Below are 22,935 nucleotides of genomic sequence, written 5' to 3'. Positions count from 1 at the left end.
GGAACTAGCTCTTGTAGATCAGGCTGGCCTCGAACTCACAGAGATCCACCTGCCTCCGCCTCCCAGTGCTAGGATAAAAGGCGTGTGCCGCCACCACCTGGACTTGGCTAGATTTTGTCAACTTGACTAAACTAGTGGTTTGGGGAAAGGGATTCACAGTTGAGAAAATGCCTCTATAAGATTTGGCTAGGTACCTGTAGTGCATCTTACTGACTAATGATTGATGTGGGTGGTGCCATCCCTGGACAGGTGGTCCTGGGTGACTGACATAAGAAAGCAGGCTGAGCAGCCAAATGGAGCAAGGCAGCAAGCAGGGTTCTCCCAAGGCCTCAGCTTCAGTCCCTGATCCCATGTTGCTGCCCTGGCTTCTCTTCTCTTCACTCTTCATGTCAGGACTAGATACCGTAAGGGGAGCCAAACCTTTTCCTCTTCAGGTTGTTTTTGATCATGGTGTTTATTTACCACCGTTTAGTAGGACAGCAGTGCAGCCAGCGGTCAATGCTGGGCATTCTCTTAGTTATTTTCCACCTTTTCTGAGACAGGGACTCTCACTGAACCTGGACCCCACCAATTCAGCTAAATTGGCTGGCTCCTCTGCAGCACTGGGCTAACAGGTATGTGTCACCAGGCCCAGCTTCCACAGCAAACACTACCAACTGAGCCATTCCCCATCCCCTCAGAATATCTCAAGACATCTCTCCTTCATATTCTTAGTTGCCTTGGTTAGGACTCAGTCATTTGCTATCCTGACCACCTGTTACTTTTTGCAGGTGGAATACTCATTGGCTTATGTCACGGATCATGCTGTGACCTGCTGCAACCTTTTGAATGGCTTCCCTATGAATCAAGAAAAACCCAAAGCTTTTAGTTTGACAGCTATAAAGTGGCCTCAATATCCTGGACCTATACTCTCACTTCTCCAGCCCAATTTCTAGATACTACTTATACCTCACATCACAGCAGACTGCCATCTGCCTACAACAGTCTCATCTGCTGAGACTCTACTTAGACGTCATTCCAGGTTTAGAGCATTCATTCTCCTCTGCCACAGGGGACCGACCCCATGCTGAAGACCCTTAAGGCAATGATTCCTTTGGCATTGTGGCCATCTTCTCTTCTAACTCAGGAGCAACTGTAGAACAGGGTTGTTTCTAGTTTTGTTCAGATCTTTATATTTATATGCTGGCAAGAACTCTGCATGTGGTAGGTGCTAGAAGATATTTAGACAATTCTGAATTGACTTTTCATTTTTTCATTCTTTCCCAATTCGAGGAGGTGGCTAATAGCACGGTAGTTGGGGAGATCTTTCATGACATCAGAAGCTGCAGCTTAACTACAGCCATGTAAAACACTTCCATGGGATGGCTGCAGAGCATCTAAGTTGGTTAGAGTTTGTGCTGGAAAGGGTGGGTGGCACTCAGCTGCTTCTGAACACTTGGTGCAGTCAGCCCGTCACCTTTCAGTGAGTGATCCTGTGTGCACACTTTCACCCCTCTGGGAACTTGGCCTAGAAATGACTATCACCTTTTGGCTTCTGAAGAGGGCTGTCACTGACAATTTTCATTCCAATCTTTGTTTTGAGACAGGGTTTCTGTGTAACAGCTCTGGCTGTCCTGGAACTCACTCTGCAGAACAGAATGCGCTCAAACTCCACCCGCCTCTGTCTCCACGTATGGGATTAGAGGTATGCACCACTACCACCACCACCCACCCGGCTTTCATTCCAATCTTAAAGTCCTCCTCCCTTTCTAAGTGAAGATGCGCCACAAATGGTGACACACATCTGTGATCCCAGACTCTGAGATACAGGCAGAATGATCGATAATTTCCAGACCAGCCTTTCTCCACTCCCTAGTGAGTTCCTATCTCAAAAAACAAAAACAGTGACTCAAAGGCTGCATTTTCCATCATATGAAGAGTCTAGACTTAAATGCACACACATATGACATCAAAGGGAGGAGAGGTAATGGGAAGGGTGTGACTAAAGTGCATGGTATACAGATGAAAACGGCCTAACAAAACCCATCATTCTCACAATGAGCACATACCAACAAAAGAGCACAGAAAACAAAACCTCCTTAAATACAGATGGGAAAGAAAGCAAATCAGCCATGTCAAAATGAAGATGTCTAGCCTACCCCCATTATAATACGCTTAGAAGTAAACTTCGGACATTGCCATTTTGTTATTTACTTACAGAACTAGGGATTAAACCCAGGGCCTTGTGCATGAGCTATATCCCTAGGCAGACATTAGCTTTTAAAACAATATTATCTTTAAATTTTGTTTATGTTGCCGGCACAGCCAGCATGTGAAGGATAACTTTTGGCAGTCAGTTCTTTCCTTCCAATTTCATGGCCACAGAGACCAAACACAGGCCATAGGGTTTAGAGGCAAATGCCTTTATCTGCTAAGCCATCTTGACAGCCCTAGTTTTAACTTTTCATTAGGAAGCTAAGGCAAAACAGCCATCCCCGCACCCCAAATTAAAAGCCTAATATTCTATTTTCTATTCTGAACAAATATGAAATCTACACTAAGAACTAGAAAGTCATTTTATCAGTGTTTCTGAATAAAGAGGAGTGGCCGAAAAGCATTGGCAAAAACTGCCTCACTCGCTCAGATTTTGCGTCCTGGGCCTTCCTGCTCCACTGGACTACAACCAAGTTTCTCTGTCTTTGCTTATGCTTTGGTCTGTATATTTAGAACTGGTTTGGTCTTTCTTCCAAATTCTTCTTTTTCACAGAAAATAGGTGAGCCCCTGCTTACTAGGCTTAGAGACTGGGCACAAAGGCAACGAGTACATCCGAGATACTGTGTTCCTGCAGGGGAGCTAGACACTATGAGTGGGCTGTAAAGGCACAGCTTGAGTCAAGTATGTATTTAAAAAATAAAAATAAAACCAGGGAAACTGCAAGGAAGGAGAGACTCCATTGAGGGGGGAGTGAGGAAAATGTAAAATGTTATGAAATGTTATGAGGGCAGCATTTGGGCTGGGCATAGACTGTCCAAACAGTCATCAAAGCGGCCTTACCCACACAATTACAGAATCTTTTCAATACTTACACTTTAAAAAATTCCTGAATATCTGTCTCAAACTATTCATTTCATAAAATGGTTAAAACATACAAAAATGATGAAGTTAGCTGTGATTTCTGTGCTGTTTTTCAAGTTTCCCAGTCAAATCAGGCCCAAGAGGCAGGCAATTCTTCAGCAGACAATCACTGCAAAGGCTCAGCTGTACTAGGCAAACTTGCTTCAGATGGTCTATCAAATCTGTATTTAAGTTTATCTGAGTAAAAATGAGAGATGAAGTAAGACGGCTTGACACTCAGAAGTCAACAATGAAAAAATAATGGCAACTATGAAATGACATCTACTACCACAGAATTCCTTGTATGAATTTTTAATGAATTATGAGCCAATGAACATTACAGAATTAAGCCTTAATATTTCTTCTTTCCTATGAAAACCCAGATAATTATGACAGCCTGTCTCAAGTAGGACAGAAGACCATAGTGAATAGAGTAATAGTAATTAAGGTTTGTTCCACCCATGCATGCTTCCTCAAACAATCGCACAAGAGCTCCCCATAGCAACAACAAATTCAATTACATGTTTCCCTGATCACAGCTGCAGGTGAAATAGAACAGATGCTCGCCTTTCTGTAGCTTTTCACCTACAACACCCGAACTCTTGGTGTTTTCTCTTGTAGCCTCTGTATCCTTGTGAGGTAGTGAGGGGAGCAAGGATTTCCTACTGTGTAGATGAAAAAACTCTAGGCGAAATTAGCACATCTGCTCTCAACCTTGGGCAGCATTCTGAAACCAGCAGGACATTTTTAAACCCTTATGGTCAGAACATACCCCAGCAACACCAGAATCAGGATTAGGGGGCCCAAGCTTAAGTATTTCTTAGATTTCTCCAAAATCCAGTCGAGCTGGAGCAGCACTGATTTAGGGGATATACTCAGTCTTCAGGTACAAATGTTTTCTTCTACATGCTTTCTAACCACCTCCTTCAACACTGAGCAGTTTGCCTTATTGATCTATTGGTCTCCAGTAACAGACCCAGTATAAATGAAGGGCCTCCGCTCACCTGATGCTCATCCTAACTAGCAACATTGAACTCTTTGAACTAAGAATGGCTTGTTCTGGGAATGGGGCATATACTTGTATTCCCAGTATTGGGGAGGCTGAGGCAGGGAAGACCACTGTGAGTTCAAGGATAGCTTGAGCTACACAGCGAGAACCGGTCTTAAAAAAATCAAAAACAAAACACAGAAACACTGGCTTGGTGTTAAATAGGCAATTACCTGATTTTAGGTTCAATGAGAAATGAATAACCATGTGATTTTCTTTTTCAGTCAGCACCATCAGAACTGTGTTGCAAATGAACATTTATGACAAGACAGAAACAAAATTATAAGTCAAACCCACGAGAAGCTGGAGGACTTGTCATAACCTGAAGATGCAACAAGAACTTAAGGACTACCTCTGTCTTCATCTTTAGCCAGGTCTCCAATCAAATTTTACACACCACCAAATTGAGTTGTTCTAGACCAGAAACAAAACAAAAACAAAACCAAAAACAAACAAACAAACAAAAAAACCAGTTCCTGGGCCACCTATCTTCCTTAATATGTTTAACATATAGTTCCACGTTGTACAAGGTTTCTTCTTGATACAGATTATAAAAAAGATCTTTAACAAATGTCTCTTTTTCAAGCAACATAGCAAATACACAGTAAATACCAGTAACCATTTCAGGAGGCAACTACAGACCTGTTCTATGGCTGGAGCCTCCTGTTTAATAGCAGTATTGACAAGTTTAATTCTCAAGGACTCCAAGAACCCCAGCAAGCTGCTCACTGTCCCTAACTTTATTAGATTTAAAACAAAATATACATACAGCAATCATGTAAAAAGTACAAAGATTTTACTTGCCTTCATCAATTCTTATGTATCTGAACCATATTAATTATACTTTCATACAGAAAGATGTTTCTGTTGTAACAAAAGAAAAAAGCAAAACCTTCAGCTCATGTGTGTTGAATTAATTCCAGAGAGTATTAGTGAGAAGGTTTATGGGTGAAAATAGGAATAACGTTCCACTCAGCATTAAGTCCCATGGGGCAAAACCTAGGTGATTAAGGACACTCCTAACCTGGGGGACTGGCTCTGTCTCAAGTGGGTGAGTAAACGTTGTTGACAGCCTCAGTGGAGACTTTGAGGCTTCGACTGTTGTACAATGTAAACAATATGAAATTAGAAATTCTTCATAACATCTATAGCATTATAAAGTTAGGAAATAAAAGAACCGTTGACCATGTGTTATAGGGTTTATACTAATAGCGCTCATACTACGTACTGTAAGAGCAGCTAGGACTGTTCTGTGTGGAGACCAGTTTTCTCAGAAGGCCAAAAACTGAAGTCAAATGCCAAGAGATGCACATTCCTATTACGTCTGCATCAGCCTTGCTGGCAGATGCCTAATTATAAGTAGCTCAATTGCCCCAGTCTTTGGCCAGCTGAGGAACATTTAATAATTCTGTTACAGTCATGGACTATAAGCCCAAACACAAATGAGTTAGTACAACATGTCTCCTCTTCTTCTTTGTATTACCCTACTGTCTCCGAATGTCACTCTAATTTTGTACCATGTAGTGATTTGTAAGAAACTGAATTAGAACAAAGCAATCCCTTTGTCCTTTTGTTTTTTTTCTTTACAGTTTTTACACACATTATATATACAACTTTTAAAATAGCTGCACAATTTTATTTCTCATTGCTAGAGAAGTGCAGTCCAGGCAGACCATGCTTCTCAATATATTAAAAAATATTAAATAAAACCCAGCCAGTTTCATACTTTCTAAGTCAAGCTGGCTAGAAGTAAGGGACTGGAGGAAGAACAGGCAGCTGTAAGATGGGACTGAACCTTCTTCAGAGACACTCCATACAATCCTGTGCTCCCTTCTACAACATCTCTACACCTCACCTATGAGCTGGAGTAACACACTGCTAAGGTAGAGAAGAATCTGTGGCAACATGCATATGTCAACTGCCCACTCAACCAACTGCAACCCTGAGGATTTTTCTGGCCCAGTGGAAAGAGGAAACATTAAGATCATCTCTGTTGTACAGCTTCTTCTCCAGTTCTCAATCCACGCATTTTCAGGATGTTCCTTGGGCATGCACACATGATACTATCACTTCATGGCTCTACTTTCCGCAAGTAGATCTCTTCTCCACTGTCCTTCTTTCCAGAAAGCCGCTGTCATCCATCCAAAGGTTTCCCAAGATAAACCAAAGTCACTTCTGTGTTGCCATATACAGCAGACACTGCTGGGTACAAGCAGGCCTTCGGAAGTCCTCGAAAGGCAACCCCCAGGAACTCATACCCACGCTCAAAAGCTAAAGTCTTATCTTCCATGTCCAAGATGACTCGGATTCTCTCTCCTATCTGTAAACAGACATCACAAAGTTAGCAGGTATCTACCAAAGGATGACTAGAAGAAAGAGGGTAAAAATTAGAAAGAAGTACAAAGCTCGCCGGGCGTTGGTGGCGCAACGCCTTTAATTCCAGCACTTGGGAGGCAGAGGCGGATCTCTGTGAGTTCGAGGCCAGCCTGGTCTACAGAGCAAGTTCCAGGACAGCCTCCAAAACAATGCAGAGAAACCCTGTCTCGAAAAAAAACCAAAAAAAAAAAAAAAAAAAGTACAAAGCTCTTCTAATTACCTCTGCAAATGAAGAGGGGACATTCTGTGGCAGGTAAGGACCCAGAAGGAACACACATCATTCTCAACACAAGTGTTTCTTTAGATCATCTGATTCACATGGGATCTACATTTAACTACTTTATTCTTTGCTCAAAGCCTTTTCTTAAGGAAATGAATACTACTGTCCATTTTACCAAAAGGATCTATCTAAATAACCCTCTCATGTTGCTGTAATATATACCAAATAAAATATTAAATAGCCAGAAAAAGAAATGATCTTGTTTTGGTTTTTCAAGACAAGGTTTCTCTGTGTAACCCTGACTGTCCTGGAACTCCATCCATAGACCAGACTGGCCTTGAACTCAGAGAATCACCAGCTTCTCTCTCTAGAGTGCTGGGATTACAGACATGCACCTGGGCCACCATGACTGGCTTTAAAAAGGAACAGCAGCACTGACTGTTTAGACTGCAAATGCAATGCGTTCAGCTCTTCACCCATTTTGGAAAGTAAAACAGTAAGACTGCGCCATCTTTACAGCTTGCAGCCATAAAGGAATGCTGCATTTGTGTGCTGAAAAGTGTAGAGTAGGACTGGCCAGAGTCCTCTGACAGACTGCTTGCCTAGCATACATGAAGCTCTGGGTTCAATCCTCAGCACCACATAACTGTGCCAGCACTTGGGAGGTGGCAGAAGGAAGCCAGGAGATCAAGACTGGCTACACAGTGAGACCATGGTCAGCCTAGGCTACATAAGCTTCTGTCTCCAAAACAGGGTAAAAGATGTAGAATCCTAGGATTTATAATTGAGATTAATACTTTCTGATTATGGTAACTCCTGCTGTTGTCATTAACTTTCCACCATTTATTTCCTGTCCCAAATGACCACCAGCATCTGTTGTTACCCACCCTTTGCCAAATTCACCACTGACATACCCAATCTTGCAGGCCTCTAAACGTTCTTTAGATGCCTACTAACCAAACACAAACAGAACAACACTCCTGTTCTGTCACACAACACTGTCTATTGTCCTAGGAGTCCTCTCACCAGTATCAGGATTAACCCTACTTGCAGCAGATTAAGAAGACACAACTAATTCTGCTGGAATTCCCAAGTTTGCTTCATCTTGAAACATGTGTATGTTTACAGTAAAGGAATTAAAAACCACAAGTCTCACTAGTGTTGGTGTCTGTGGGTAAAATGTGGGTAGCAGGCCAGGTAGTACAGGTGAAATCTTTAATCCCAGCACTTGGGAGGCAGGCAGAGGCGGGTAGATCTCTGAGTTCAAAATTAGTCTGGTCTACAGAGCACTGTACTGTCTCTAAAAATAAACAAAAGTGTGGATGGCAGAACAACCAGACACTGTGAAAAGGAGCAACCCATGGGCTCCACCCAGGTCCGTGTGAGACCAAGAGAAGGCACAGGCATAAAAAGCTCCCAGGGAAGTGGATGGAGAAAGCAGAGAGGCCAAGAAGACCTGAGCCATAAATTGCTGCTGCATACTACAGGGGCAAGCAGTTTGCAGCCTTGAGTTCCAGCAAGTTAACTGTCTACCATTACAAAAAAACCTGCGCACACCAAAGAATGAAGCAGTTTCTAGAAAAAGAAGACATTCCAGAGTTGCTAGTACATCTTAGTCACACATGTAATTTTCTTTTTTTTTTTTTTTTTTTGGTTTTTTTTCAAGACAGGGTTTTTCTGTATTGTTTTGGAGGCTGTCCTGGTCGGTAGACCAGGCTGGCCTCGAACTCACAGAGATCCACCTGCCTCTGCCTCCCGAGTGCTGGGATTAAAGGCGTGCGCCACCAACGCCCGGCCACACATGCAATTTTCAATTAAAAACAATCACCACGATAAAATAGGAAAAGTACACTCTTGAAATTGTGGGAAATCAAAATAAACTGACTTGTCAGACAATGGTGGTGCATACCGTTAATCCTAGCACTGGGAAGGCAGAGGCAGGAAGATCTCTGAGTTCAAGGCTAGTCTGGTCTAGAGTGTGTGGCACAGAGAAACCCTGTCTTGAAAATCAAACAAACAAAAAAATTGATTCTTACCTGGACACAGGTTTTCTAATTTGACAAAGAATTCAGAGTACTTATAGTTATTATGTGTATATACATATGTATGTATAAGTAACTGTGAAATGTAATAAAATATTATATAGGCATTAATATATTACAATCATTTGAAATATGTCCAAAGAAGAAAAGCTACAGGAAATCTTAATAGAGAAATGGATACAGAAAAAGAAACCAAATGAAATCTAGTTCTAAGGCATACAATAACCAGGACTCATTAGCCTAGTTCAACAAGTTGAGATAGTAGAATAAAGGCAGTGGACATGAAGCTAGAGCAAAAGAAATTATGCAGTCAAAGAAGACAGACAACCAAGTATGGTGATGCATGCCTTTCATTCCAGCACCGGGAGGATGAGGCAGGCAGATATCTGTGAGTTCCAGGCCAGGGAAGGATATATAGTGAGACCCTGTCTCAAAAACAAAAAAGAGAAACAAGGCTTGTAGGTGAAGAATAAGATAGTATTAAGTGGTCCAACAGTTTAATGTGTGTAAATGGACTAAATTTTTTTTTTCGGTTTTTCAAGGCAGGGTTTCTCTGTGTAGTTTTGGAGCATGACCTGGAACTCACAGAGACTGCCTCTGCCTCCCAAGTGCTGAGATTAAAGGCATGCAACACCATCCAGCCTGGACTAAACTTTTAAAAAGACAGACTGTAAAATGCTGTTAAATAAAGACTCAACCACATGCTAGTTAGGAATCCCATTTTAATAACAAGATGAATCAAAAGCAACAGGCTGGAGGGTTATTCCATTAAAAACTGGAGTGGCTACATTAAAGTCAAGACAGTACAGACTCAAACACAAGAATATTGGTAGAATCAAAGGTCATTTGTAATGATAAACAGGGAAATATAATAATGACAGCCCGTAAGTATATGAAGACAGACCCAAAAGAAAAACAGACGAGCCGGGCGTTGGTGGCGCACGCCTTTAATCCCAGCACTTGGGAGGCAGAGGCAGGCGGATCTCTGTGAGTTCGAGGCCAGCCTGGTCTACAGAGTGAGTTCCAGGACAGCCTCCAAAGCCACAGAGAAACCTTGTCTCGAAAAACCAAAAAAAAAGAAAAACAGACGAGCTAGAAAGCATAGTTGGAGACGTCAATACTTTTTTCAGTAAAAGATCAAGTAAAATGAGTAACAATCTAGATGATGTAAATCCCATCATTCAAAGAACTGGCTAACCTAGCAGAAATATATTTCAAAAAAAAATGGAAATAGGATGGGCAGCGCACATCTTTAACCCCAGCACTCAGGAGGCAAAGGCAGGTGGATCTTTGAGTTCCAGGCCAGCCTGATCTACAGAGTGAGTTCCAGGACAGCCAGAGCTACACAGAGAAACCCTGTCTCAAAAACAAACAACAAAAACAAAAAAAGAAGGAAGGACACACAGAATGATCTCTGAAACCAAGGACATGAGGATTTTCACTGCCCCTGAAGGTAGTGATAAGACTTCATGTTTAATGGTAAAACTGCACACTCCTCTCTATAGGACATATAAAGAGACAACGAAGAAATGATTATGAAGGAAAATCCTTGCAGCTTTTGAACCTCAAGAAATGGATATACATTTTACCTTTTAAATTAGTATGCCAGAGCTGATAATTTTATGATCATATTTTTTATGTATAAAGGTCTTTTGCCTAAATGTGTCTGGGCATCATTTGCATGCCAGTGCCTGTGGAGGCCAGAAGAAGGTATCAGATCCCTGGGAACTAGAGTTATAGACAGTTGTGAGCTGCCATGGATGCTGGGAATTGAACATGGGTCCTCTGGAAGAACAGATAGTATTCTTAACCTCTGAAGCATCTTGCAAGCCCCTGTAAGCATTACCGTAGCTGTGGCTCTGAAATATGAAATGAATAGTCTCTCAAGACTTCTGCTTAGGGAATTATTTTTAAAAGATATTTTTAAAAATTGTGTGTTGCCGGCGCTGGTGGCACACACCTTTAAACCCAGCACTTGGGAGGCAGAGGCAGGCGGATCTCTGTGAGTTCGAAGCCAGCCTCCTCTACAGAGCGAGTTCCAGGATAGCCTCCAAAACAATACAGAGAAACCCTATCTTGAAAAACAAAACAAAACAACAAAAAAAATTGTGTGTGTTTTAGCTGGGCAGTGGTGGTAGATGCCTTTGATTCCAGCATTTGGGAGGGAGAGGCAGGTGGATTTCTGTGAGGTCAAGGCCAGTATGGTATAACAAAGTGAGTTCAAGGACAGTCAAAACTGTTACACAAAGAAATCCTGTCTCGAAAAACCAATAATAAATAAATGTGTGTTTCGTTTTCATTTTTTTGTTTGTTTGTTTTTCGAGACAGGGTTTCTCTGTGGCTTTGGAGGTTGTCCTGGAACTCGCTCTGTAGACCAGGTTGGTCTCGAACTCCCAGAGATCTGCCTGTCTCTGCCTCCCGAGTGCTGGGATTAAAGGCGTGCGCCACCAATGCCCGGCTCAGATAAACAATTTAAATGGACCTATAACCCCCAAAGAAATAGAAGGAGTCATTAAAAGTCCCCCCCCCACAAAAGCCCAGGGCCAAATGGCATGCGCCACCAACGCCAGGCAATAAATGTGTGTTTTAACATAGTGCTGAATAAATGATGTGAGTTGTCCATGGATGAGTGATCAACCAATAGCTCTCCTAGTAACTGATTAATTTTTCTTCAATAAAGTTGCAGTAACAAAAAAAATTGTGTGTGTGTGTGTGTGTGTGTGTGTGTGTGAGTGAGGTGGTGCACACCTTTAATCCCAACACTGAGGAGGCAGAGACAGGTGGATCTCTGTGAGTTCGAGGCCAGCCTGGTCTACAGAGTGAGTTCCAGGGCAGCCAGGACTGTTTCACAGAGAAACCCTGTCTCAAAAAACAAAACAAAAATGTGTGTTTATGTGTGTGCACAAATGTTTGTAGGTGCCCACAGAGGTCAGTTAAGGGAATTGAAGCCCCTGGAGTTGGAATGATAAGAAGCTGTGAAATGCTCAAAGTGGGTGGATAGGAACTGAACTCTGGAAAAGCAGCAAATACTCTTAACCACTGAACCAACTCTCCAGCCCACTTCTTGGAATCTTATTGAATTGTTTTATCCTCTGCTGAATCTACAATAATATGGATTTAAGACACAAGGACTGTAACTTTAATTCTAGAACCGAATGAGCGCAAGGCAGCAAACGCGGCTCAGCAGTTAAAGCACTGCCTGCTCTTCTACAGGATCCAGGCTCAATCCCAGCACCCACACAGTGGCTTACAGAATCTGTAACTTCAGTTCCAGGGGACTTGACATCCTCGTCTGGCTTCCAGGGACACCAGGCACACATGTGGTACTCAGACATACATGGAGATAAAACATCCATACCCATAAAGTTTAAAAACAAATCTAAGATAAGAAAAATAAACAAACAAAAATGTAGCAGTTTGTCTGAACTTGTCAATATCTCAAGGACTTTGAATTCATGTATTAGTTAGGAGCAGAGGGTAAATATGCATGTATATGCACATGCATTTGTTGTGACAAGGTGACCAGAAAAGAGGAAAAAGAAAGAAAGACCTGGATGTCTCATGATACAGGGAAGATGACAATCTTGAACATGATCCAACACACGCAGCTCCTGAGCCACACTGGTCATGCAGCTCACAGATGAGGTCTTTTGAAGCACAGCCACGCTTCTTACTCCTACTGTGTACAGGTGACGTGATGCTACACACAAAGCTGACAGTGGCCTGAGACAGCCTAAAACAGTCACTCTTTGGCCCATACAGTAAAAGCGTGGCAAGCTCTGACCCAGGGCAAAGATGGATTGCTCAAATATGTATTAAGAAATACTGACATATAACCTATCATTTATTTTATAAATTTCAAAAAAAGTACAAGGTTAAAAAAATTACCAAAACAAACACAAAAACCTAGTTGCTTTCTAATATATTTTAAACAAATTAAGATGTGATTTGAAATGGCCCACAATGAGAACATATCATTTCTCACCTGATACTTTGGTGCGTTGTTGCACTGTGGAAAACTGCCATTGACTTCCCCATTGTGTAGTAGATTATTGTCCACCAGATTCCAGCCCCAGCTCTGGTCGTCACTCCCCAGCAATGCCACATAACCTTGGCACTGCATAGGGGCCCGCTTCGTAGCAATTCCTATCACTGCCACAGTGCCCAAAGGGCCCTCCCACCATACTTCCCAGGCGTGGCGGCCCTCACTGAAACCAATCTTGGTCCTTGCACCATCGGTGCTCTGAGCGATGGGGTTCCGATGCAATGTAAAGCCATTCTTCTTGATGTAGACATTCCTGGAGCAGTCATTTGTGCTGAAGGCATGTTGGAAAGCACGTACCTAAAAACATGAGAAAGAGACCAAAAGAATAAACTTGAATTTTTTCTTTTTAAATTTTCTTACCCCCCACCTTTGGTCCTTTTTTTAAAATTTCATTTGCATTGGTGTGACGGTGTCAGATGCCCTGGAACTAGAGTCATAGACAGTTGTGAGCTGCCATGTAGAATTAAACCCTGGTCTTCTGGGAGAGCAGCCAGTGTTCTGAACTGCTGAGCCATCTCTCCAGCCTCTGACTTTTTTTTTTTAATATTAAAATGTAGCAAGCTAAATGTGGTGGTTCACATCTGTGATCTCGGCAACTCGGGGATGCTGAAGCAGAACTGAAAGTTCAAGGCCAGCCTGGGCCACTTAGCAAAACCCTATCTCTCTCTCCTTCCCCCAAACCAAACCGAATAAACCAAACCAAACCAAACCACATTGAGGTTTTGTGTTTATAGATAATAAGATTATAAACGTTTAAATAACACTTATTTCCAAATAATACATAAACCTTCTGGATGGTGAACAAACATTAAATATTGTATCCCATTGAAATAACTCCCCCCTAGAGCCAGGTGGACACACATACCTGCAGTCCTAGCTACTCTAGATTGCTTGAACCAGTTTAAGATGAACACAGTAAACAGAGAAACCCTATCTAAAGAAAGGGAGGGAGCAATCCAACTGTCTTACTGAAATTCCAAACTGTAGTATAATTTCTATAAGTAAGCTTGAAATGTCAAAACATACACAACTATCCTTGTACTTTTTCAGATATATTACTGAAATGTTTATGCATAAAACAACGATACATGGTAATTGCTTTGAAACAGCCAGAGGCAGAGTAGTGTAAACATGAAACTAGATGTCATGAGTCATTGGTAAAGCTTGGTGTAGATGGCGTATGGAAATTCTGCAAACTATGCACACAAATTCAACCAGGATTTAGGAAGAACAGCACTACCAATGGGATAGGTCAGTTGGCCTTTCCTAAGGTTTTTAAAGCTCCTACCATGAAAACAGTATAAAAGCAGCTCCTTTGTACAAATAATGACAGTTTCATGTTTTAAAAATATGAAACTTGCTAGGTGTGGTGCACACCTTTAATCCCAGCACTGGGGAGGTAGAGGCAGGTGGATCTCTGTGAGTTCAAGGCCAGCCTGATCTAGAGTGAGTTCCAGGACAGTCAGGGCTGTTACACAAAGAAATCCTGTCTCAAAAACAAAAACAAAACCTTGGAGTCAGGGGTGGTGGTGCACCCCTTTAAATCCTGCAGAGGCAGACAGATCTCTGAGTTCTAGGCCAGTCAGGTCTAAAGAGCAAGTTCCAGGACAACCAAAGCTTCAGAGAGAAACCCTGTCTGGAAAACTAATATATAAATACACATACATATATAGATACACATATAAAACATTTTGTTTCTATTTTACTTTAAAAATCCCGTCTTTGGGAAGGAGAGATGGCTCAGAGGTTAAGAGCACTGACTTCTTTTTCCAGAGGTCCTGAGTTCAATTCCCAGTAACCACATCTGTAATGAGATCTGGTGCCCTCTTCTGATATGCAGGCAGAACACTGTATACATAATAAATAAAAAAAAATCTTTAAAAAAATAAATAAAAATCCCATGGCTGGAGAGATCACTCAGTAGGCAAGAGCACTTGCTGCTTTTTTTTTTTTTTTTTTTTTTTGGTTTTTATGAGACAGGGTTTCTCTGTTTTGTTTTGGAGGCTGTCGGTCCAGCCCAGCCTCGAACTCACAGAGATCCGCCTACCTCTGCCTCCCGAGTGCTGGGATTAAAGGCGTGCGCCACCACCGCCCGGCTCACTTGCTGCTCTTGCAGAAGCTCTAAAACCAATTCCTAGCACCCACATTGCTCTAGTTCCAGAGAAGCCAACACACCCGTCTGGTCTCTGGGAATACTGAATGAATGTGGTGCATAGACATACAAGCAGGCAAAACACCCAGACACAAACTAAAAACAAATAAATCTTTAAAAAGAATGAGGTTACAGACCTAAAGGACAACAGTTACTTAGTGCATGAGACTCAGAAAAGAGCCAGGGACCCAATCCCCAGGTCAAAAGATCACTTTCCAACAGCCAGCACTTTATTTACTGTTTCACTGCAGCCCAGCCCAGCCCAGCCCTGCCCTGCCCTGCCCTGCCCTGCCCAGCCCAGCACAGAGTAATTGCTTGTTTCAGGTACTCTGTTTTCATAAGGAAAATGGACAAATTAAGCATTCCTCATTTTTTTCCCTACCTGTTTATATATTTTTTAGTTGTGTGGCAGGGTGGAGTGGGGCGGGTGTGTGTGTGTGTGTGTGTGTGTGTGTGTGTGTGTGTGTGTGTGTTTGCATACACATGAGATCAGTGCCTGTGGAGACCAGACGAGGGAATTAGACTCCACAAAACCGGATTCCATTAAAGAGTTAGTTGTTAGCCATCTAACAAGGACACAGTATGTGCTCTTACACTGAGCTATCTAGCCCTTCAACATATGCTTTTATCCACCTACAGAATCACAACATAAGGGTAAACAAAGGAGAAACATATCCACAAGCAAGTATCTTCTAAATCAAAAGAGTAACACGAAGAAAATACATCCTCATGATAATGTTAAATTAATATTTTCTTCGGGCAGTGGTGGCACATGACTTTAATACCAGCACTCAGGAGGCAGGGACAGCCAGATCTCTGTGAATTTGAGGGCAGCCTGTTTTACAGAGTGAGTTCCAGACAGCTAAGAACAGCTAAGGCTGCGCGTGCACACACACACACACACACACACACACACACACACACACACACACACACACACACAAAAACAATAAATAAATAAATAAACCTAGAAGAAGGAGGAGAAGAAGAAGAGGAGTCTTCTAGTCACATAGGATAGTCTGATTTATTGCATGTAAGGACTAGCTTGGTAAGAAGATAAATGAGAAAGAAATAAAATATAAACTGCATGGTATGTGAGAATTTTAAAAAATGAGTATTTCCTCACAGCCTATTCCACAATTCTTGTAAATTCTAGCTGCTTTTTCTCTAATTTTCCCTGTCACAAGGACGTTGGCAGCCTCTTCTTCCTCAACCTCCCATTTTGCTGAACTGTTCTATTGCATTCATTTTTAGTGGCTCCCTTCCTCTGCCCACAGAAGCCTACAAACTCAGTCCTTAACCTTAAGCTCTTTGCAGAGCTGTCTTTCTAAGCCAGCATCTTCACGTCAGCTGTAACCTCTGACGGCTCCACACATGGCACCACATCAGCCAAGCTCTTCCTGGCTTCAAAGCTGTCCAGAGCAGGCTGATGCACTTCCTATCCCACCTGCCTTGCCTGGCTCCTGGTACCCTACCTCCTGCCCTCCTCCCACACGCTCTCTCCCCCCACCTCCATGAAGGTATTCTTAGCCAGGGCCACACGGTCAGTGCTCTACACTGTATATAGAGCTTGCATGAAAAGGGAAAAACAGAGCACATTCAGCAACACCATAGGGATGAAACCAGAAACCTAGGACGGTAACAAAAAAATTGCAGGGGCAGGAGGTGGGATGGAATTAATCTACAGACTAAGATAGCCTATTAAGACTTAGCAATGTCTTGTCATGAGAATGTATACAGATACTGGTTAAGTAAACTATAACATTTCACATTAATGATGCAACACTGCAATTTTGTGTTAAGAAATTACTGTCAGTTTCTCTTTAGAGATGACAGTAGTATCATAGTCATATTATGTCTTTATTTTTAGAATACTGAAAAATTCAAATAAAATGGATAAATACCCAATTAATAAAGTTTAAGGCCATATATGCCTTTAATCCCAGCACTTGGGAGGCAGAGGCAGGCAGATCTCTGTGTTGAGGCCAGCCTGATCTACAGAGTGAGTTCCAGGACAATCAGGGATACACAGAGAAACAAATACTATCTTGAAAAACAAAATTAAAGTCGAGCTTCTGATTCAGTTTTTGAACAACCTAGATTTCCTATTTCAGCAGCATTAGTACAGACTTAACTTTGAGTTTTTGAGTGGTTTCCCTTCAGCTCACAGCCCACTCTCATTCTCCAGTGTACTCTCCATTCCTCAACAAACTGTCTCTAATTCTGTTTCTAAAAATAAAAACAAAAATAAAGATCTAGCTCAGGATGTAAGTCTGAAATTTAGAGAAGTATAGTTAGATACAAAGTATCTGGGATAACCAATGCTACTTGGAGATACCTAAAACATGAGTTTTAAAAAATAACAATTCTGGAAATGAAGGCGTAGCTCAGTGGTAGAGTGCTGAACATTCATCAGGTCGTGGGTTTGAGGCACGGCATGGAAGATGAAAGGTAGGGGAAGGGAAGGAAGGAGAAAAAGATGAACCAACTACATGAGTGTCATGCTATCCTCACTCCAGTCCTTCTATTCCAGGCTTCTTGGAGTTCTATTTGATCCACCCTCCCTAGTCTCACCCACCCTATCAGCTGTCACCTGTGTGCAGTTGTTCTGTGACAGCTTTCCCAGACCTGTCCTTCTCTCCTCTATGCGCTCTCTACATCTCATGGCCTGGTCTTATGAAAGCACAGCTTTTACTTCATCACTCTTCTGTTCAAAATTGTATGATTTTTTCCAATTGCAGAATAAAGTCCAAACAATATATCAAAAACTGTGTTTCAAAAGGCCTTCCATGATATATCTAGTTCCAGGTTACCTTTACAATCATATTTCCCTTTATTCAACTAAAAATTACTTTCTATCTTTAGCCTAGAACATTCCCCTGATCCTTGGCTACCAAGAACTGCCTGTCTGAAATCTGTTGCGTATCTCAAAACACTATGAATTCTGCTCTTCCACAAATGAACTTGCTGTCATTTCTCTAAACTCTAGCTCAAGTGACACTTATATTAGGTAAGTCAAATAGCTAGGAGTCACTCTTGGCTCCTTCTTCCTCTTTTCTATTTCAAAACTACTGCCAAATTCTGTAGATTCTTTTAAAAAAATTGTTTGATCCCAAAAATTTCAGAGAACACATAGATAATCCCAATATCTTAATATTCTGAGTGAAAAAAAAACATTTTTAATGCCTGCTGACCTAAAATCCAAGTGCCACACCTAAAGATGATAGGAGGAGCAGTCATCAAACTCTGTAGACTCTATTCCCTAAGTCCGCCCATTCCTCTCCATCTCCTTCACTACTAAAGTCCTCTTGCAACCTTTTCTCTACAGTGAAGTCAAAAATAATCTCTTCAACACACACTAAGTAAACAACCAATCCCCGCATTCATTTTTCTTGCTTACAATCAGAAATGACTTCACTATAGTTTGTCCCCCTCCCTTTTATCTCTTTCAATCCAGCATCACATGCACTAAGGGTAACCACTGACATTCTTTTTGTTTCCCATACTAGCCAGATTCCCTCCTAGGAGGCTCTTCTTGTTCCTCTTGGCCTGTTTATCCTTATCCTTTAGGTCTCACTGAGCTTATGCATCATGTCTTATAAAAAAGCCTTCCTGACCTTTGTACCTAATTAAATCCCCCACTACTGATACTCAGAACATCATGTAACTCTCATTCATAATAGTTACCAGATGCAGTTTTACAACTGCAATTATCAGATTAACATGTTTCTCCAGGCTGGGGATGCAACTAGCATGCATTCAATCCCCAGTACTGAAAAAGAGAAACACAGGCAGGCATGCACATGTGCACGCCTTCCGTAGTCTGTCATCCCCATAAGGCAAAGTGTTGGTAAGACTTTGCTCAGAGTTCTTCATAAATTTTCAAATCCACCTCATCTTAAAGTTCACCTTAGTAGGGCCAGATGTTGGTGGCGCACGCCTTTAAACCCAGCACTGGGGAGGCAGAGGCAGATGGATCTCTGTGAGTTCGAGATCAGCCTGGTCTACAGACCGAGTTCCAGGACAGCCTCCGAAACAATACAGAGAAAGCCTGCCTGGAGAGAGAGAGAAAAAAAAACTCACCTTAGCAGCATTTTTTTTTTTTTTTTTTTTTTTTTTTTGCTTTTTTGAGGCAGGGTTTCTTTGTATTGTTTTGGAGGCTGTCCTGGAACTCCCTCTATAGACCAGGCTGGCCTCGAACTCACAGAGATCCTCCTGCCTCTGCCTCCCCAGTGTGCCAACAACACCCGGCCCTTAGCAGCATCTTTTTTTTTTTTTTTTTTTTTGGTTTTTCGAGACAGGGTTTCTCTGTACCTTAGCAGCATCTTAAAGTCAAACCTTTTCTAATTCTCCACTCAACTCCTAAGTTTTCCCTTTCAGTGAACTTCTAGTATTCCCACACTACTCTAAGAAGCAGTGTGTGCCACATGTTACAGTCATTCTAACCATTTCCATCCTGGACTACTCTAAGGACTTCTGGACTCTCTGAGTCCTCTCTCCTAAATTAACCTGCCATCTTCAAAACAGTCACCTAAAACCCAGAATAAGTACAAGTCCACCTTGTAGCTACAGTATACACAGCAGAAAGTTAAAGTATTAGAAACAAACAACATCAACAAAAAACAACACACCCTCTCTGGAAAGATACAAAATTAATAGCAATTTAGGTTGCTTCCAAGGATGAGAACTACGTAACAGTGGGACATCAGCCAAAGGAAGACATGTTAGTTACTTCTACTGATGCTCAGCTCATATGATACATTATCTATTGCATGCTATGTGAATTTTTTGTTTATGCGTGTGGTGTATGAGTGTGTGCATACTGGACAGCTTTCTCTTTTGCTCACACCTTATTTTTTGAGACAAAAGAGTGTCTCACTAACCCTGAAGCTTGCAGTTTTGGCTAATCCAGCTGGCCATCGATAGCCAAAGATCCACTTCTCTCTGGCCCCAAGTGCTGGGTTGCAGATGCATGCCAGCCTAGCTTTTACAGCCAGTCTGGGAATCTGAACTCAGGGACTCCTGTTTGTCCAGCAAGCAATTAACCTACTAAGTAGTTTGCCAGTCCTTTTATCTAAATCTTGACTCATGTAAATGTTACTATCACAAGTAAATACAAAAACATATTAATTTATTTTGTTTTTTGAAACAAGGTTCCACTTTGTAGTTCAGGCTAGCCTAGAACTCACCAAGCTGGTTTCAAATTCATTTTGATCGCCCTGCTTCAGTCTCCCAGTGAACTACCATATCAGGCTTAGAAACCTTAAGCTAGACAAAAATAATAAATCTTAAGGGAAATTAAAAAAAAATTTTTTGAGATAGATCTTACTATGTAGCTTTGGGTAGCCTTGTACTCACAGAGACCCACAGAGGCCAAAAATTTTAATTTTAAAATTAAAAACACTGAATATAAGCAAAGTAGAACAATACTGAAGTATTTTGCATTCTCCTAAAAATTGCTATACAATTAGTACCCACTGACTATGATACACAAATACAATCGTGGCAAATGATGCTCTCTTTTTAGAATGCATACAGTTTTTTAATCTGTGTACATGCTTGTACGCCAGGAGAAGGCATCAGATCTCATTATAGATGGTTGTGAACCACCATGTGGTTGCTGGGAATTGAACTCAGGACCTCTGGAAGAACATGTAGTGCTCTTAACCTCTGAGCCATCTCTCCAAGTCCCCTAAATGATGTTCTTTTACTTAACAAGAAAAACAAGGATTTAAGAATGCTCTCTAGCCAGGTAGTAGTGGTACACACCTTTAATCCCGGGACTTATGAGGCAGAGTGATCTCTGTGAGTTCAAGACTAGCTTGGTCTACAAAGCAAGATCCAGGACAGCCAAGGCTGTTACCCAGAGAAACCCTGTCTTGGAAAACAAAACAACAACAACAACAAAACAAAAAAACTCCCTGATCTTCCACAGTACCAAAAAGTTCAATTCCGTGTGTGCATGCGTGCATTTGGGGGAAGCTTGAATCTGTCTGTAACTTCAGCTCCAGGGAATGACACTCTCTTCTGGACTCTGTGAGTACCAGTATTCACATATTTGTGAAAGCAAACCCATACTTTTGAGTGAGTGCATACTTTTGCTAGTGAGATCCTGTCTCAGGAAAAAAAAAAGACTATCTACCTGATAATTGACATCTTCAACAGCTGTGTTCCCTCTCTTACCACACCAAACTTTGTTTTAATATAGATAGAATAAACCAGTAGCAGAGGTTCATACTATAACCTCAGCACCCAAAAAGGTGGCAAGTTGGAGACTACTCTGAACTACATAGTGAGACCCTGTCTCCAAAAAGATAGACATAATATATGTGTATATACATATTTATAATACATGCATATTAAAAGAAATAGTGCATCTATTTCACATGAAAAATTACTTTGATGCTCACTAGCAATATAGCATTAAAAAGGGATATGTTTACCATATTCCAGGTGAGACTTTATCATCTCTCATATATGCTCCTACTCTATATGCAGACCAGGCTAGCCTCAAACTCACAGAGATGCACCTGCTTTTGCCTCTGGAGTGCTGGGATTAAAGATGTGCAGAACATACCTAGCTTCATATTTGCTGGAGCATCCTCTGGTCCTGCCACAACCTGTTAGCATTCTGATTTTGTTATGAAAAGACAATCATTGGAAAAAATACCAAAACAATACCCAGCAAAACAGGTATCAACATATTAGATGATAAATACGACCGAAGAGACATCAACTGGATAGAACTATGAAAAAGACATCAAGGAAGTGATCACTAGTAGTAGGACAAGGCAGCTTTTTATGAGTTATATGGCACCATTGGGAGGATGGTCTATTAAAGTCTTTCTTGCAGATTAGGAAGATGCGTAACCCAAACTCACTTGGAAGCATTAAATATTGTGGCCGTATGAGAACATGGGCGAAAATAATGAAAATGTACTTATTAATCAGAGCTTGGAAAACGTGAGATGAACGCAAGGATCTCTCCCAGTAACTGAACCCATTTTAAAGCCACTAAGATGAGCTAATTGTCCTAAGTCTACTTGGAGGCCAGGGAAAACATAAAATCAAGGGTACTGGCTGGTGGTCTGTCTGTTAGAGCAAAGATTGTCGAAAGCAGAACGAATGATGAAAATCGGCGATGGGAAATCACCTAATAATTTTAAAAAGTGGGGTGGGTTACAAAGCTGAACTTCAAAGAAAAGATCTTTACGGAGAGGAGGGATGAGAAAGGCGGGATGAGGTGAAACATCTGACTCAAAAGCTTAGGAAGGTAAACCCCGAGAGCGGCGGGCAAGCTAGGAGCCGGGCTTCTACGTGGCCCGAGATTCCCTCACCTTGGCCTTGTAGCTGGGCAGGTTGCAGAGGATGTCCGTGCGCAGAGCCTCTTCTGCCAGGCTGCGGGCGCACAGGCTCCGCCACACCTCGCTGTTCTCGTCTCCGTGGAGGCAGCGGTACCAGTGCTTGCACACCAGGGCGCAGCTCCGCAGCTCGGACAGCTCCAGGTAAGAGAACACCAACTCCAGCACCCGGCTGGGCAGTCGGCCGCCGGCCCCGGAGGACCCCGAACCCGCGCCCGCTCCACCGCAGCCAGCGCCGCCCGAGGCTGCCCCAGCCCCCGGGCCCGGCGCCGCCATCGCCTCACCAGCCGGCCCGAGGGCCGCCGCCGCCGCCGCTTCGCCCCGTCTCGGCACGGGAGGCCAAGCCTCGCCTAGAGATCGGAGCAGCTCGCTCACCAGCCCTTTCAGCTCCAGCCACCAGCGCCTCCACCGCTCCCGCCCCTGCCCGGGGGCGTCCGCCGCGCGCCCCGCCTCACTGAGGGCAGACGCGCGGGCCACTCGGGTCCCCGCCCCTCGTAGCCGCTCAGCGCGGGCGCCGGAACCGCCCGCCTCGCCCGGCCTCCCCGCGACGCACCCCGGGATCCGCCATGCGGGTTGAGGGCAAGAAGCAAGGGCGCA

The 22,935-nt window shown here is 42.5% G+C and overlaps 1 protein-coding gene and 1 non-coding gene across 2 annotated transcripts; both read right to left on the bottom strand.

The window, feature by feature from the left end:
• Positions 1–3,390: 3,390 nt before the first annotated feature.
• On the bottom strand, positions 3,391–22,898 carry Fbxo45 (F-box protein 45). The gene is made up of 3 exons (XM_005071559.4): positions 22,315–22,898; positions 12,766–13,122; positions 3,391–6,462 (listed from the first exon to the last, which is right to left on the bottom strand). The coding sequence occupies exons 1-3, from the start codon at positions 22,612–22,614 to the stop codon at positions 6,277–6,279; spliced, it is 843 nt and encodes a 280-aa protein (XP_005071616.1). The 5' UTR covers positions 22,615–22,898; the 3' UTR covers positions 3,391–6,276.
• On the bottom strand, positions 18,078–18,219 carry LOC121142080. The gene has a single exon (XR_005879093.1). It is a non-coding gene; the product is annotated as a small nucleolar RNA SNORA79 (small nucleolar RNA).
• Positions 22,899–22,935: the final 37 nt, after the last annotated feature.

The sequence above is a fragment of the Mesocricetus auratus genome, unplaced genomic scaffold, assembly GCF_017639785.1.
Source record: "Mesocricetus auratus isolate SY011 unplaced genomic scaffold, BCM_Maur_2.0 Super-Scaffold_100008, whole genome shotgun sequence".
NCBI lineage: Eukaryota > Metazoa > Chordata > Mammalia > Rodentia > Cricetidae > Mesocricetus > Mesocricetus auratus.
This window is presented reverse-complemented; position numbering and strand designations above follow the sequence as displayed.